We start from the raw sequence: 14,009 nt of genomic DNA, 5'->3' as shown, positions 1-14,009 counted from the left end.
AAGTGGCTAGCCCAGTCTCGTGTTGACCACAAACACAATCTAGTGAGCATCTGCAAATTGAAGCTTTCTGCACTGGCTTTCGTCACAGCTACAGTATATACTGTCGGCTAATGATGAGCTGTAAGAGCAGAGCAGGGAGGCCCGGACTGGAATATGGACAGAACACACACAAACACACATGATACATACCCATCCCTTGTGAGTTGTAACGCTGTACATTGTACCTGGGAAAGAGATGGCACCAGGATGCATTATGGGAAGAAAGCAAGCTGGCGGAGTCAGTGTGATGCTCTGAGCAATGTTCTGCTAGGAAATTTTGGTTCCTGGCATCCAAGTGGATGTTACTTGACACACACCAGCTACCTTGTGTTGCAAACCAAGTACACAATATTAAACTGGATGTTTTAATGTCATGAGTGATTGGTGTATACTATACTTTGATCTGATATGTTTCGCTAATATAGTTCAGCAATAAAATTTGTCAATTTTTTCCATCCATCTGCTTCCACTAAATGTAAATGTAAATCCAGCTAGATCCTAAGCTACATGCTTCTAGTGACCCTGTGTAGAATAATGGTACAGAAGATGAATGGATCATCATCGTCGTCGTCGTCGTCATCATAATAGTTTATAAAAACGCATTAGACATTTTAATACATTTCAACCAAAAGTCCCCTTGGTCCCCTTTAAGAATAAAAAACGTAACGTCTGCTGCTACTGCTTTCACTTTCACTTTAACTCCAGCAAAATATAGCGCACATTTAAGCCCAGGTTACTGTCAGCAAACGCCTGGTTCCTGCACGAGACAACTGCGCATCTTAAGGCGGAAGTTGATTTTAAATGCAAAGTGAAACTGCATTGAATTGGGGGATGTCCAAAATCCAACAAACATTTAGACTCGATCGGATCGTTTTTTATATTTTTTCCGACTAAACAGTGTAAAGGTGCTGAGTTACAGTTATAGTTGTGTGTGTGTGTGTGTGTGTGTGTGTGTGTGTGTGTGTGTGTGTGTAGAATTCATTTCGTCATGCTGGAAATCTTAATTTTCGCTTCTCTGCACGCGCTTACAAACAGTGAGTTTTACAGATGATTTGTTTTCATTAACGTGACGATTTCCTTTAAACATTCCATAATCAGGATTTTTTTTTTTAAATATATGTGTTTTGGTTGTATTCATTTTTGAAGAATAATGGTATTACAGAGCTGGCTTTTTTCCTAGTTGTTTGTCTGTCTCTCGCAGGTGTGCAGGTTGCTGATGTGGTGCTGTCCTGCTCCTTCATTGAGGAAGGGGGAGGAATGACTGGAGCTCACTTCATACGCTCCCCTGCCACTGTGGTACTAAGGGACCTTCCTATGAGCCCTGACCTCTCAGCAGACACCATCACCCCCTACATCCCTCCTGACAATCCTAGTGCTGATGACCTTATTTTTGAGGCCACAGGTACTATTGTCCATATGCTTGCGCAAAAAGTCATCCATTTTGTAATTTGCTTTATAAGCATTGATACTTATCCATTTTGCCTCTTTGTCTTTGGGTTAGCTTTATCTGTGGAGATACCTGAAGCAGAGTCTCTTCTCCATGCTGATTGTAATGAACAAGAAGTGACTTGTGAATTGAGTCATTATATCCCTCAAGGCACAAAAGCAGATTCTGTACCTGTTCATTTCATCGTCTCGGTCCAGCTTGAAGGAGGTGGTGTTGGCTTCACTCTGGTGCTACAGACGATGACCGATGAGAATGCAGAATCAAATACTGCGTCACTAATACAGAGCAAACTTCAGCTTCCTCTCAGCCAGTGGGGAACTCTGATCACAGACGGTATTATTCTGCTCAATTTTATTTATTGCTAGAATTATATGCACACCTATGAATCCATCAGTTGAGTCACACCACTATGTGTTTGTTTGTTTTTTTATTCGAATTACTGAACAATGGTGAAAGACAATGGCAGGTGAAATCATTGGTGATTTTAATTGTTCATACAGTATATACCTTGGGTTGTGAACAAACCAGCAACATTCTACACAAATTAGTCAGTGTAACAACAGTGTAAATCTATCAAATTGATTTACTGAAAGTATTCAAATGCATGCTGCATTTTGCTATATTTTGGACGTCATGTATATAATGCAAATTATGCTACAAATTGCAGAATGTACTGTATTTCATATTTTTAGTTAATACAGTATAGATTATATACAATGATCAGCCATAACATTAAAACTACTGACAGATAACATGTATAACATTGATTATCTCATTACAGTGGCACCTGCCAAAGGGTGGGATATATTAGGCAGCAGGTGAACAGTCAGTTCTTGAAGCTGATTTATTAGAAGCAGGAAAAATGAGCAAGGGCAAGGATCTAGATGACTGGGTCAAAGCATCTTCGACATGACAGGTCTTGTGGGGGTGTTCCTGGTATGCAGTGGTTAGTACCTACCAAAAGTGGTCCAAGGATGTACAAAAGGGTCACGAGCAGCCAAGGATCACTGAAATGTTTGAGAGTAATGTCTCATGACTGTTTTGAAATATGCATTAAATGGTCAGTGTGTTCTTTTTATGTAATGAAAAAGGTTAACTATCAGTATAGAAAATTGCACAGATAAGACTGGTCTTGTCATTTTTCATAGTAGAATATATTATTCATCATATTATCCCTCACTTTTCCATCCTCTCTCTTTTTTACTCTATGCCTCCTCTGTTTTTTACCTTTGCAGTCGTGTTTGTGGTGTTCTCTCGCTCACCTTCCCTTGTGGCCGCTATAGGAGAAGACATTGTATTAGATTGTGGTTATAGGCAAAGGGACACCCCCACAGAGCAGAATCTGGGTCTTGAGTGGCGCTGGCAGTATAGAGGACAAGGGAAAACCATACTGGATATGAAAGAGACAGAGTCAGGAACATTCTGTAAGTAAAAGTTGGGAATGAATATACAATACAATAATTGTGAATGTATATCCAGTAACTAAATATGATGATACATATTGTAAATTATATGTTCATAATATTTGAAAAGTTTGAATATATTTTTATTTAAAGAAATGTTAAAGATTTTTCTCATATCTATTAAAATGTACAAAGTTTGACAGTTAGTACACATGTTTGAATAATATTTTCTTATTATTTTATTTGTTTTCTGGCCCATAGTGTCAGTGGATCGAGATGGAACAAGTGCAAACTCAACCTTGCTAGTTAGAGATGGAAATGCATCTCTGTCCATGAAGAAGTTAAAGGTCTCAGATGAAGGCACATACATCTGCACCATTAACTCTGGGCCCTTTCAGACTCAGCAAATAGTTCAGATGAACATCATAGGTGAGTATATCTTACCAGTATGTGGAAATGTCAAAAGTCAAACGCAAACGTGCTCAAATGTCCTTGCTCTTGGGATTACTTAAAAGTGAAAAGCAGCAGTTTTAAAATTCATCACAGTGCTTATCATCTGTTGATCTGCTGTCCTGTATTTCTGTCTCTTTTAGAACCTCCCAGGGTTTTTTTCCACGAAAACAAAATAACATTTCCAGATGAGGCACCGAAGAGACTGAGTTGCCATTGTGAGCGTTATTACCCCCTAGATGTAACGGTGTGTATTTACATGCAGTCAGCACTCATTGCACTGAACATAGCTAGCACATAGTTGGAAATATAGGATGTCAGGATAAAACAGTCATTGTTTTTATTAACTTAAAGCAACACTTAAAATAACACAACATAACTTGGACATGGCACGAAATAAACAAAACACAAATATCTGAAGAGCTCACTGAAACAAAAAGCACAACATGGATGAACATAAGCAGGTTTAAATAGGCCAACACATTAAGAATATACGGAAACAGGTGACAATTCAATTCAATTCAATTTTATTTGTATAGCGCTTTTAACAAAGCATTGTGTCAAAGCAGCTTTACATGAGAAACGACATAGGAAAACAACAAACATATAAACAGACAAACACACAGACAGTCCTAGATGTTATCCCAAGTGAGCAAGCCTGAGGTGACTGAGGCGACTGTGGCAAGGAAAAACTCCCTTAGATGGTATGAGGAAGAAACCTTGAGAGGAATCAGACTCAAAAGGGAACCCATCCTCATTTGGGTGACAATTATGTGATGCAGATACAGCATGTGTATAATGTTATGTAAATCAATAAGGAGGTTGTTGTCCATGGCGCTGCTTGAATATCCCAATCCTCACAAGCAGAACCCGGCTGGAGCTGGTCCATCTCCGGATGCCACTGGAGCCGGCACAGTCTCTGTATGCCTCGGGATGGGTAGAAGAAGGGAAACAATGGAACAGCATTAGCGTAGCTGCTGTTCATAATATTAGCAGTTCTAGATGAATGTGCATTTAATCAGATGTACTGGAGTACAAGGTTATGGGAAGTGTTTGATGTATGCCAAGCTGAAGAGATAAGTCTTTAGTCTACATTCAAACTGGGAGACTGTGTCTGAGCCCCAAACACTGTCAGGAAGACTATTCCAAAGTTTTGGAGCTAAATACGAAAACTTTCTACCCCCTTTTGTGGACTTTGATATTCTTGGAACTACTAGAAGTCCGGAATTTTGCGATCTTAAAGAGCGTGGTGACATAACCACATGAAGCAATATATCTGCCAGCACCCCCTCTGGTGGTCTGGTAGGAAATTGTCCCAGTAGTTCATGACAGGAGTGTGTCAAGTGCTAATTGCTAAACTGGTACCGTGTGACTGAGATTTCATGAGTGCAACACTTAATAGGCCCCCACTAAGTCATTCTCATTCTCTGGCTATTTATATAAACCCGAGTGGCTCTCACAGTCTGTCACAGAACCACAGTTACGCACAGTTATTCTACTTCCTTTTAGAGCTAATGTTTCATAGTCAAGGGTTTGTAATATGCCCTAATGGCATACCTTGTCAAGTAATAACAGACAGCACTTATAAATAGTACCAATACCGTAATTTATTCAAACATAGAATTTGTTTAAAAAACTGTAAAATTACAGATAAAACATTTCTTTTCTCTCAAGTTGTTGATTATTGCATTAATTTAATAGCTATAAGCTAATTGCATAATTTGTAATGTAAGTTTTATACCATAAAACCATTAAAACAAACCATGTCAATATTTTATGTCTTTTTTCTCTGTGAATCAACAGAATTGAACAGTATAAAACCTTCTAGTTTATAGCACATATTCACATTCAGGAATCAGCTGACTCTGTTTTGGCTCTGTGCAGGTAGAGTGGTTTTCTAAGCTCCCTTCAGAGAAAGACAGCATCTCCCTGACAGACAGATCCTCTCTCTCCAGCCATCGGCAGCACAGTGATGGGACATATTCTCTCTCATCCTTCCTCATCATCCGCCCACCTGAGTATCCTCCTGGAACTGTATTTACCTGCAGAGTCTCTCATGTTGGCCTGCAAACTCCCAGTGATGTGAGCCTGACGGTTTTCCAACCTGAACCTGGTCAACTCACTAGTCTATGTGAGTAACGGGTTCTTCTTATTTCATAAACTCTCTGAAAAATGGGTGCTACAGTTTACCGTTCCTTGTTGATTGGAGCGTTATTCTTAACATCTTTTCTATGTGTAGTTTATACCTTTCACATAAAAGGCTCATGTAGTGTAACTTTAAATCATTACATTAAAAGATATGAATGCTCACTTTATGTACAATTTTACACCATATCAAAATTTCTAGGTAAAAGATACATATTTAAAGGTGTTAAAGATAAACATGCTCAGCAACAGGCACAGGTACAATTACAGAACAGTTATTTCTCAGAATGTAAGGACTGGCTGTATGTATGCCAGAAATGATTGTTTGAGGCTTACATTATTACCCATAATACATTATTATTAGTTCCTAAGTCACATCTACATAACAAAATCCTTCTCCATGTATATTGAGGTGAAGAATATTAAAGGCAAATTTATGTAAAAGTGTGACACAGACAGATCTAAACACATTGCAATGCATATATAAATGTGTCATGTTGCAGCATATTGGTTACAATTTAAGATTTTGTGTGATTACTGTAGTTTTAGTCTGAGTGCTAAAGCCTTTCTTCCTTTTGATGAATTTAACAGGGGAATATTACTGGATGATTCTGGTGACACTGGTTTTGTCAGTACTGTTTTTATATCAAGCATCAAGATAGGTATGTATGCTACTTTCTGTTTCATGCTACCACATGTAACTGTTGTAAAATTGTAAACTGTATATATAATGTATTGGTTATAAACATTTATATTAATCAACAGGAGATCTTAATGAACACTGACTATATTTAATATTAAAATAAAATAATCATTTCTTCTTATTAATAGGTGTTGAAGAGCTTAATGGGAGGCATGATGGCTCAGATAGGTAGAGCCTTACAACTCCAAAACCTGGGGATTAATCCTGAGCTCAGGTTATTGTTTGGGCAGTTTCATTTTTCCTTCTGTTTGTGTGGGTTTGCTCCAGTTTCCTCCCACCAGTGTGTGAATATCTATCCCCATGAAGGAAACTTCAAAAAATGAAATCCCCAAAAATGTGTTCTTTTGGTTACTGAGGTTAATGTTATGGTTAGATTTTGTTGTACCTTAGTATTAATTAGCTGTAGAATTCTAAGAAATGTGTGTGTGTGTGTGTGTGTGTGTGCATGTGTGTTTGCACCCTACAATGTACTGTGCACCAGTGACTATTGATGCAGACTTGCAAATAATCCTGTTATTTTTTTTAGTGAGTGTATATATGGGTGCACATGTAAAGCTGAATGTTGATATGTGTGAAGTTAAAATGTGAACAATCAAATCCATCAAACACTGGACTCTCAAGGAATCTTTTCTTGTCAACCCTCTCGTTGTTCTTCTTTCAGTTTGCAGTAACTAACCAATAACATACTACATACAATAACATATTTTGAGGAACTTTTAATACTGCTGTACATGCTTTCTTCATAGCAAGTCATTACTTTTCAAGTAAGATATGCTGCTGTTGCTGATTTCTCACTCTTTTAATTCCATTAATTCAAGCCATCCCAGCGTGAATACAGTAATTTGGTTTATGGGTAATTTAGGTCACTCACAAATGCTTAGTTTCTTATCAAAATATTCTTCAAACGGTGTGAAATAAAAACCACAATCCTTAATATATGTCACTAAACATATGACTGTATACATGTTTCAGTTGTTTCTTCTTAAATTTTTTATACACATGATGTTATCACTAGTACAAATGAAGTTTCACATGAAGTTATCACTAGTACACTGTGGATTTTACATTTCTTTATTGGCATCAGCAAAAGTGTTAGAGCAAATAGGCATGCTTCTAAATTCTTCTCTGGTTTCTCTAAATGGTCATAAGTGATTTGCTTTCCTATTGGTCAGTGCTAAATCTTTCATAAATGGCATTTAGCAATGTGCCATACAAACACTTTGAGTTCGCCTGCAACATGGAAAGTGAAAGCTCTTGCAATTGTACTGCATAGAAAAATAATAACATTTGTGTATATGAAGACATTTGATTTAAAATAACACACTACATGGCAAGTCAAATCTTTTCCCTCATCACATTTTCTCATGTAGCAGGGTATTGTATGTTTTGGCAGGCTCACAGATCTTATATTTTGTACACTGAAGAGATTTCATGGAAGCTGGAAGCAGTGAGATGTTTCTGTGTAGGCTGTACAAAGGCAGTAGGAATCAAGGGAATGAGGTCTTACATTGTGTCCAATCTTCCATGCAAGTAATTAGACACAAATAAATTACTAACTGTTAGTGTGTGTGTGTATATGTGTGTGTGGGGGGGCAGTTTCTGTAGGTGAGTTTATGGTTGTTAAATGGTGTTAAACCTTTTTTTTTTATTTTGTTTTGTTTTATTTTTAATTAATCCTAAGCTGACATTTTGTATAGATTTGTAATGTGTATGTATCCATGCCTTGTGTGTGTGTGTGTGTGTGTGTGAGTGATTTTCCTTAACCGATATTTAAAAAACTTTAAAATCCCTCACATCCCTGTTCACTTCTCCTTTTTATATTTCTGTTTATTTTGATCTGCCTCCTTGGTCATTGGACAGCAGACAAACTAACAGGATATTTCTAATTATAGCTATATATCTGATGAAAAGTTTCTATAGGTAATGTTTGCAATGACAATTACACATATACACTAAAAGTTAAATTTCTTCTCATGTATCTTGTAGACATTAATAGAAATAAGCAGATGGGGGATAAAGCCATGAAGGTGGTGTCAGTAGGAAAGAGCAACATGTGTTGTAGATATTGAGGTTAGTTTACTAATTCCCAAAGGACTTAGAAAGTCAGTTGAAGATGTTTGGCTTATCAGTAAAAATGTCTGCCTTTAATCCCCTGTCTTTAATTTCTTTGTCACTTAATTTACACACCTACACTTCCTATTTCACCTTTGCAACAGAGGCAGACAGCTACCTACCCTTTTATCCCACTAATCCCACAAATACTCATGGTCTATGTCCCTGTGTGTGTGTGTGTGTGTGTAATGTCAGAGATGCTAAGACAAGGAGCTATAGGAAATCATAATGAAAGAGTCAGTGAAAAGCATAGCAGATTATGGTAGAAGAGGAGGCTTGTGAATCTGATTACTGCTGTCACACTGAGTAAGGAGCAGATGGCTGGAATAAGAGGCCTTCATAGTAAAAACAGAGAGGGAACAGGAAAAGGCATGGGCTTTATGAGTGGGCTTTTCATTATGTTTTGGTTGATCTTCTGCCTCCTTTAACTGGTTTTCTTATCTCTGTCAGCTGGGTGAGCTCATGAGAAGAAATACACTGTAGAGGAATGAGGAAAAGAAGAAGATTCAGGGAGGGGACAGAACAGAAAAAGATTAAGAGATCATCAAATAACAGACAATTAAACGATTAAAATAGCACAGATTCACACAGCAGTCTGACTTCCTTTCTCAGTAGCTTAGAGTGTGTTTAATGGACTGTATGCTCCTCCTACTGAATGATTAGGCATAAGTGCAGAAAATGTTTTGCTGAATAAATTATTGAACTTGTGCCAAGAAAGTCTAGTCTGGACATTAATCACGTATAGCCTTGCATTACAACAAAGAAAAGAGAATAATAATAATGAAGTTAAAATGGAATTGTAAAATGACATTGTAGTTATATACATGAAGGTTACCTGTAAAAATAGATTGACTTTTTTAAAAATAGTTATTATATTCTTCTTCTTCTTCTTCTTATTATTATTATTATTATGTATTACTTCATCCTATTAGTTTATTTATGAGCTAAAATGTAAGTAGTGTGTATCTTTATAATACATTTTTAATCTGCTAAAAATGTACTTAATTTTATTTAATTGTACTTAAGTGTTGAATGTTTTTAAAATGATAAATATAGTGGAACTCACAGAAGATTATTCCGACCACTATGACTCCAATAATACCCATCATTATCATCATCTGAAAGGAAGGAAAAAGAAACAGAGAAAGAAAAGCATTCAACTGCATGTCAAGTGTTCATTCATGATTACAGCTGTACATTTCTGATTACCATGTCAGTGTAAACTGTTTCTAACACTGAGGAAACTGTATAGTTTTATTTATCCAAAATTGTACAATCAAAAAGAGAGAAAGGAGATTAAAAGCCTAATGACAGACAAGAACTGACACAATGGTTTGCTTGTTTTCTGCTCTCCCCCTTCAAATCAACACACTGTCTCTTAGTTATGTCGTCCATTAAGCTGCACAGAGAGCACAGAGAAATGTAGTGCTGGATGTTTAGGCTCTCTGTTTGTTGTGATTTTGATTAATGTAATTAATAGCTGCAAAATACAAGGCTGTGTCCTGATCCACACAATGTGTATTGTCTATAATGGTTATCTAATAAAATAATAATGATGACAATCATGCCGAATATATACAAATCCTACTCTTGAATCTTTTATCTTCTTACAGTATCAGAATTATCCTGCCATTTGTTTATTTTGTCATATTGCTGATGCTGTTTGGTGGATCTAAACTGCTGTATGATGTATGAGTACAAATCTCCCCCCAATTCTTGCCCAATACCCCTAAGAATTAGTATTACAGGATTGTCAACATAATGTACTGCAGCTCAGGAACATTATTTTAAAAGTATTTCTTTGCCCCCTGATTAAATAATCCTGTCTCATTATTCTAACCAAAATATTGCAAAGTAGGTTTAAGGCCACAAAATAGCCATTACAGAGTAAAGCTTGGGCCCAAAATTCACCACTCAAAAATGTTTCATTGAGACTGAAATCCTGACATTAGGAAGTGAATAAAACAGCTGCCTCACAGTGTCTAACATGGCAACAGGTATCGTCTCTGAATCACGCTGCCAGTGTTGCCTTAACGTACTTTTCCAATACTGCTAACCAATTCTATATACAAAAAAAATAATCACTTGTGGTTTATATCTTAGGTAATGCTTTTATTAACCATGGCTAATGGTATCTACACCAACTGCTGTCACTTTCCCTGGGGCCCACATTTGCTCTCATTAACTAATTGTCACTACACACACTGCACATTTCTTCACTCCTGAGATTAGGATAAGTAAAGAGTGCATAAATAAGAGGTTTTCTTGCTTTGTTCCCTTTTTCATCATATCTAGTGCTCTCAATGTATTATTTATTATTTTCCCCTTATATTCTCTCTATTACTTTTTTTTCTTAATCATATCTTTGTACATATGATAATTAACTGGGGCTGCTCTATGCTCATCCAAACCAAATGATTAAATATTTCATTCCATTAAATTGTCTATACCGCCTATCCGATCTATCATCGGGTCACGGGGAGCCTGTGCCCCCTCAGGCGTCATCGGGCATCAAGGCAGGATACACCCTGAACAGAGTGCCAACCCATTGCAGGGCACACACACACACTCATTCACTCATGCAATCACACACTACGGGCAATTTAGAGATTACAATGATTAAATATAAGCCAAAAATTTTTGAAAAAACTGCATTTTTAATGACTGTCAGTTCTAGTTTCAGATTGCACTGTGTCTGCTGTCAAGCTTTCTCACCTTACAATTCTTCCACCAGTATTTGTTCTTCAGCTTGGCAGCACAGCTCTCAAACTGAGAGGCTCCAGCCTGCAATGCATCAGCTCTGTCGTCCAGCTCGGACAGTTTCTGGTCCCGCTCCAAGACTTTATCCACATTCACGCGCATAATATCAACAACCTTCACAGAAAAGCAGACCAGCTCATTAATTCTAATTTGATTAATTATCATTAATGTCTCATTATTAATTGTACATTGCATTAACTAGAATTCCTAAAACATGCTCACCTCTTCCACCTGCGCCTGTGTCTGCTGTAGTCGACGATTGCTGGAGGTGTTGGGAGGAGGTGCAGGAGGGCCTGTGCCTGGTGCTCCGTCTGCTCCGGGTGCACCAGGAGCCCCGGGAGCTCCTGCAGGAGCTGCAGCATCTGGAGCTGGAGCTGACCTGAACATGAAACCATCAGAGGATTAATATAAAAATCGGTACACAGTTAAAGGATTTTCAAACTTCAGGCCTGGAGGGCTGCATCACTTGAGAAATTTTTGTTTGCCTATTTAATACACCAGATTCGTCTAATGAAGGCCTTGCTGATTCGCCTTATGAATGTTGTTACCGTAAATGTGGTAGAACTCTGTGGTTTTGTAGCCTTCCAGGACTGAGGTCCGGCTTGTTTCAGAGTTTTGAAAATGTTGTCCTATTTCCAAAGCTACGCTGTAATGGACACTGGATGACTAAGAATAATGAGGACACCAAAGCACAGTAACCAGTCACGCACGAAGTCCATTACTGCACTGATCTCATTCGGAAGTGCGCATTTTCAAGAAAGGCTTAATTATTTCTGTGTGCGTATATATATATATATATATAGATAGATAGATAGATAGATAGATAGATAGATAGATAGATATAGATATATAGATATATAGATATAGATATATAGATATATAGATATATATATATAGATATATATACAAAAGTACAAGTATGGATTAAATTCAGTTTAGTTTATAGTGGAGCATCACAAAAAACTATTTTACAAACATTATGCTTTTACATTTTTACTCTCTTTAAGTAGGATAGCTCAGCTACTTACACTACAATAATGAATATTTTGTGCTATAACAGCAGTACGCGTTCAGTGGATCAGAGCATCTCCCGCAAGTCAACAAATACCTAACACACATCTTTCTTGGGGAAAAAAAAAAACAAGTAGCCTGCGTAAAAATAACGAGTTCTAAAGTGACAACAAAACGTAATAATGAGAAAGCACACACAGAGACACACAAGCGCTCTGTATGCAATAGCAAGAAGTCCGCATTGGTACTCACATGCTCTCTGCAGCGCTTTCGCCTTGCTAAAGACGAGGAGGAAGAGGAGAGAGAAAGATGAAGGGGGGAAGGGTTTTAAGTCAGCGAGATAGCAGCAAAGTGGAGAAGAGGATAACAGGAGGATGAAAAGTCCCTAGAATTGTACGGTCAGCACTGTGTTTTGCTTTGATGGGACAATGCGCGATGACCAACGCAGCTGGGGAAACGCTGGGAGCAGAGCGGACAGGAGAGGAGAGAAGATCTCACTGCTGCAGCGGGAGCATCAGCCTGAGTGGCGCATTACGAGAAACTATAATTCACCCAGAACCGAGTGTCAACCGAGTCCTGCCAGCACACATACACACGCACACACACACACACACACAAACACACAATATATATCCGGATTCAACACGCGGTGTTTTCTTCCAAGAGAAAAAAAAAGATGCTAAGGAGTCAGCACAAAATAAACCATACGAGTCTCTGCTAGGTCGGCTTTTTAGGTTCGAGGCTTCTTCTTCTTCTTCCTCCTCCTCTTCTTCTTCTTTCGGTGTTCGTGTATGCGTGTCTGAGGCTTTCGGACTAGCGCAGGACTTTCTTCTCACTACTGCAATGATGCGTCGCTCCCCCCGCCCTTCACTATAACACTCACAACGGCGGTGGGTGCGCTAGAGCTGGGACACTCTCTCTCTCTCTCTCTCTCTCTCTCTCTCTCTCTCTGCGCTAACACGCCTGGGACGCACATAGTGTTGAGTTTGCTGTTTTGCCCTGTCTAGAACGGTCTTCTCTCCTCCTCCTCCTCTACCCGTGCACAACACTGCTGCTTATAAAGCACTGTTCTCCAAGCGGTTCTCGTCATACCCTCTATACTGCACCTGCCCGAAACACTGTTTTATACATCCATTCTTGAAAAAATGAAGTAGTAATGTTGCACACAGCTGCTTCAGCTGGCATCATGTCAGACCTAAGTCCTGTCCTTATCCTAGTAATGCTGCACTACAAACACACACACACACAATATGCTGGTGTGTATAAATTGCCCCTAGTTGTGAATGTGATGTGTGCGTGTGTGTTGTGCCCCACAGTGGATGTGAGGAAAGTGACCAGGAATCCATTGACCACTCTGATTGAGCTTCTGCCAAGGTAAACCCTTCATGGAGGACAACCATCTTTGTAATATTCCGTCAATCAACCTTTATGGCAGTGTGACAGGATGGAAGCTATACTTGAGTAAATAGCATGTGGCATGTACTTAAAGACTATTTTAAGGAAAAAGCCTGTCTGGTCTGACAAGACAAAATTTGATATGCTGCATCTGTCAGAAAGCAAGTATGACTCATTAACTGGCTAATACTATCCCAATGGTGAAGCATGGTGGTGACCGTTTCACACTACGGGGGTGCTTCTGAGTGGCAGTGGTTTAAAAAATTTGCTCAACAGTGCAGACAACCTTAAACTGTGGCAAAAGGAACACTTTTTATGCAAAAAACTGTGGAAAATAACTCTTTACTAGAATTATACATTTTTGTGGCAAACTAGCAGATTGAGAAACAGTGAAATGTACCTGTGCTATTACACTAAATATCATTATTCTTACAACACCGCTTGTCCAAAAATCATTGGATAAGAACTAACTGTTGTATCGTGTAAAGTATTACATTCCAAAAGACAACTAAACAATGCAAACCTTTTACTAAGTCATGCAAGT

General features: G+C 38.2%; 2 protein-coding genes across 2 annotated transcripts; one reads left to right on the top strand and one right to left on the bottom strand.

Moving 5' to 3' along the window:
- Positions 1-633: 633 nt before the first annotated feature.
- On the top strand, positions 634-7,103 carry tapbpl (TAP binding protein like). The gene is made up of 9 exons (XM_058398744.1): positions 634-1,073; positions 1,241-1,441; positions 1,541-1,819; positions 2,722-2,910; positions 3,151-3,318; positions 3,483-3,586; positions 5,224-5,470; positions 6,076-6,146; positions 6,316-7,103. The coding sequence occupies exons 1-8, from the start codon at positions 1,028-1,030 to the stop codon at positions 6,144-6,146; spliced, it is 1,305 nt and encodes a 434-aa protein (XP_058254727.1). The 5' UTR covers positions 634-1,027; the 3' UTR covers positions 6,316-7,103.
- A 139-nt stretch (positions 7,104-7,242) lies between these two features.
- On the bottom strand, positions 7,243-12,960 carry vamp1b (vesicle associated membrane protein 1b). The gene is made up of 5 exons (XM_058398973.1): positions 12,323-12,960; positions 11,282-11,438; positions 11,015-11,173; positions 9,366-9,417; positions 7,243-8,776 (listed from the first exon to the last, which is right to left on the bottom strand). Coding segments are annotated over exons 1-5 (387 nt in total). The 5' UTR covers positions 12,325-12,960; the 3' UTR covers positions 7,243-8,759.
- Positions 12,961-14,009: the final 1,049 nt, after the last annotated feature.

Source organism: Hemibagrus wyckioides, linkage group LG01 (assembly GCF_019097595.1).
Source record: "Hemibagrus wyckioides isolate EC202008001 linkage group LG01, SWU_Hwy_1.0, whole genome shotgun sequence".
In the NCBI taxonomy this organism is placed as follows: Eukaryota; Metazoa; Chordata; class Actinopteri; order Siluriformes; family Bagridae; genus Hemibagrus; species Hemibagrus wyckioides.
This window is presented reverse-complemented; position numbering and strand designations above follow the sequence as displayed.

What these genes read in the sequence shown, in the direction of transcription:
- tapbpl (XM_058398744.1), top strand. Translation starts at nt 1,028, where the DNA reads ATGCTGGAAATCTTAATTTTCGCTTCTCTGCACGCGCTTACAAACA. An exon ending in ATTACCCCCTAGATGTAACG is followed by an intron (nt 3,587 to 5,223) that starts GTGTGTATTTAC and finishes GGCTCTGTGCAG; the next exon opens with GTAGAGTGGTTTTCTAAGCT. An exon ending in TGGTCAACTCACTAGTCTAT is followed by an intron (nt 5,471 to 6,075) that starts GTGAGTAACGGG and finishes TGAATTTAACAG; the next exon opens with GGGAATATTACTGGATGATT.
- vamp1b (XM_058398973.1), bottom strand. An exon ending in CACAGGCGCAGGTGGAAGAG is followed by an intron (nt 11,174 to 11,281) that starts GTGAGCATGTTT and finishes TTTTCTGTGAAG; the next exon opens with GTTGTTGATATTATGCGCGT. An exon ending in ACTGGTGGAAGAATTGTAAG is followed by an intron (nt 9,418 to 11,014) that starts GTGAGAAAGCTT and finishes CCTTCCTTTCAG; the next exon opens with ATGATGATAATGATGGGTAT.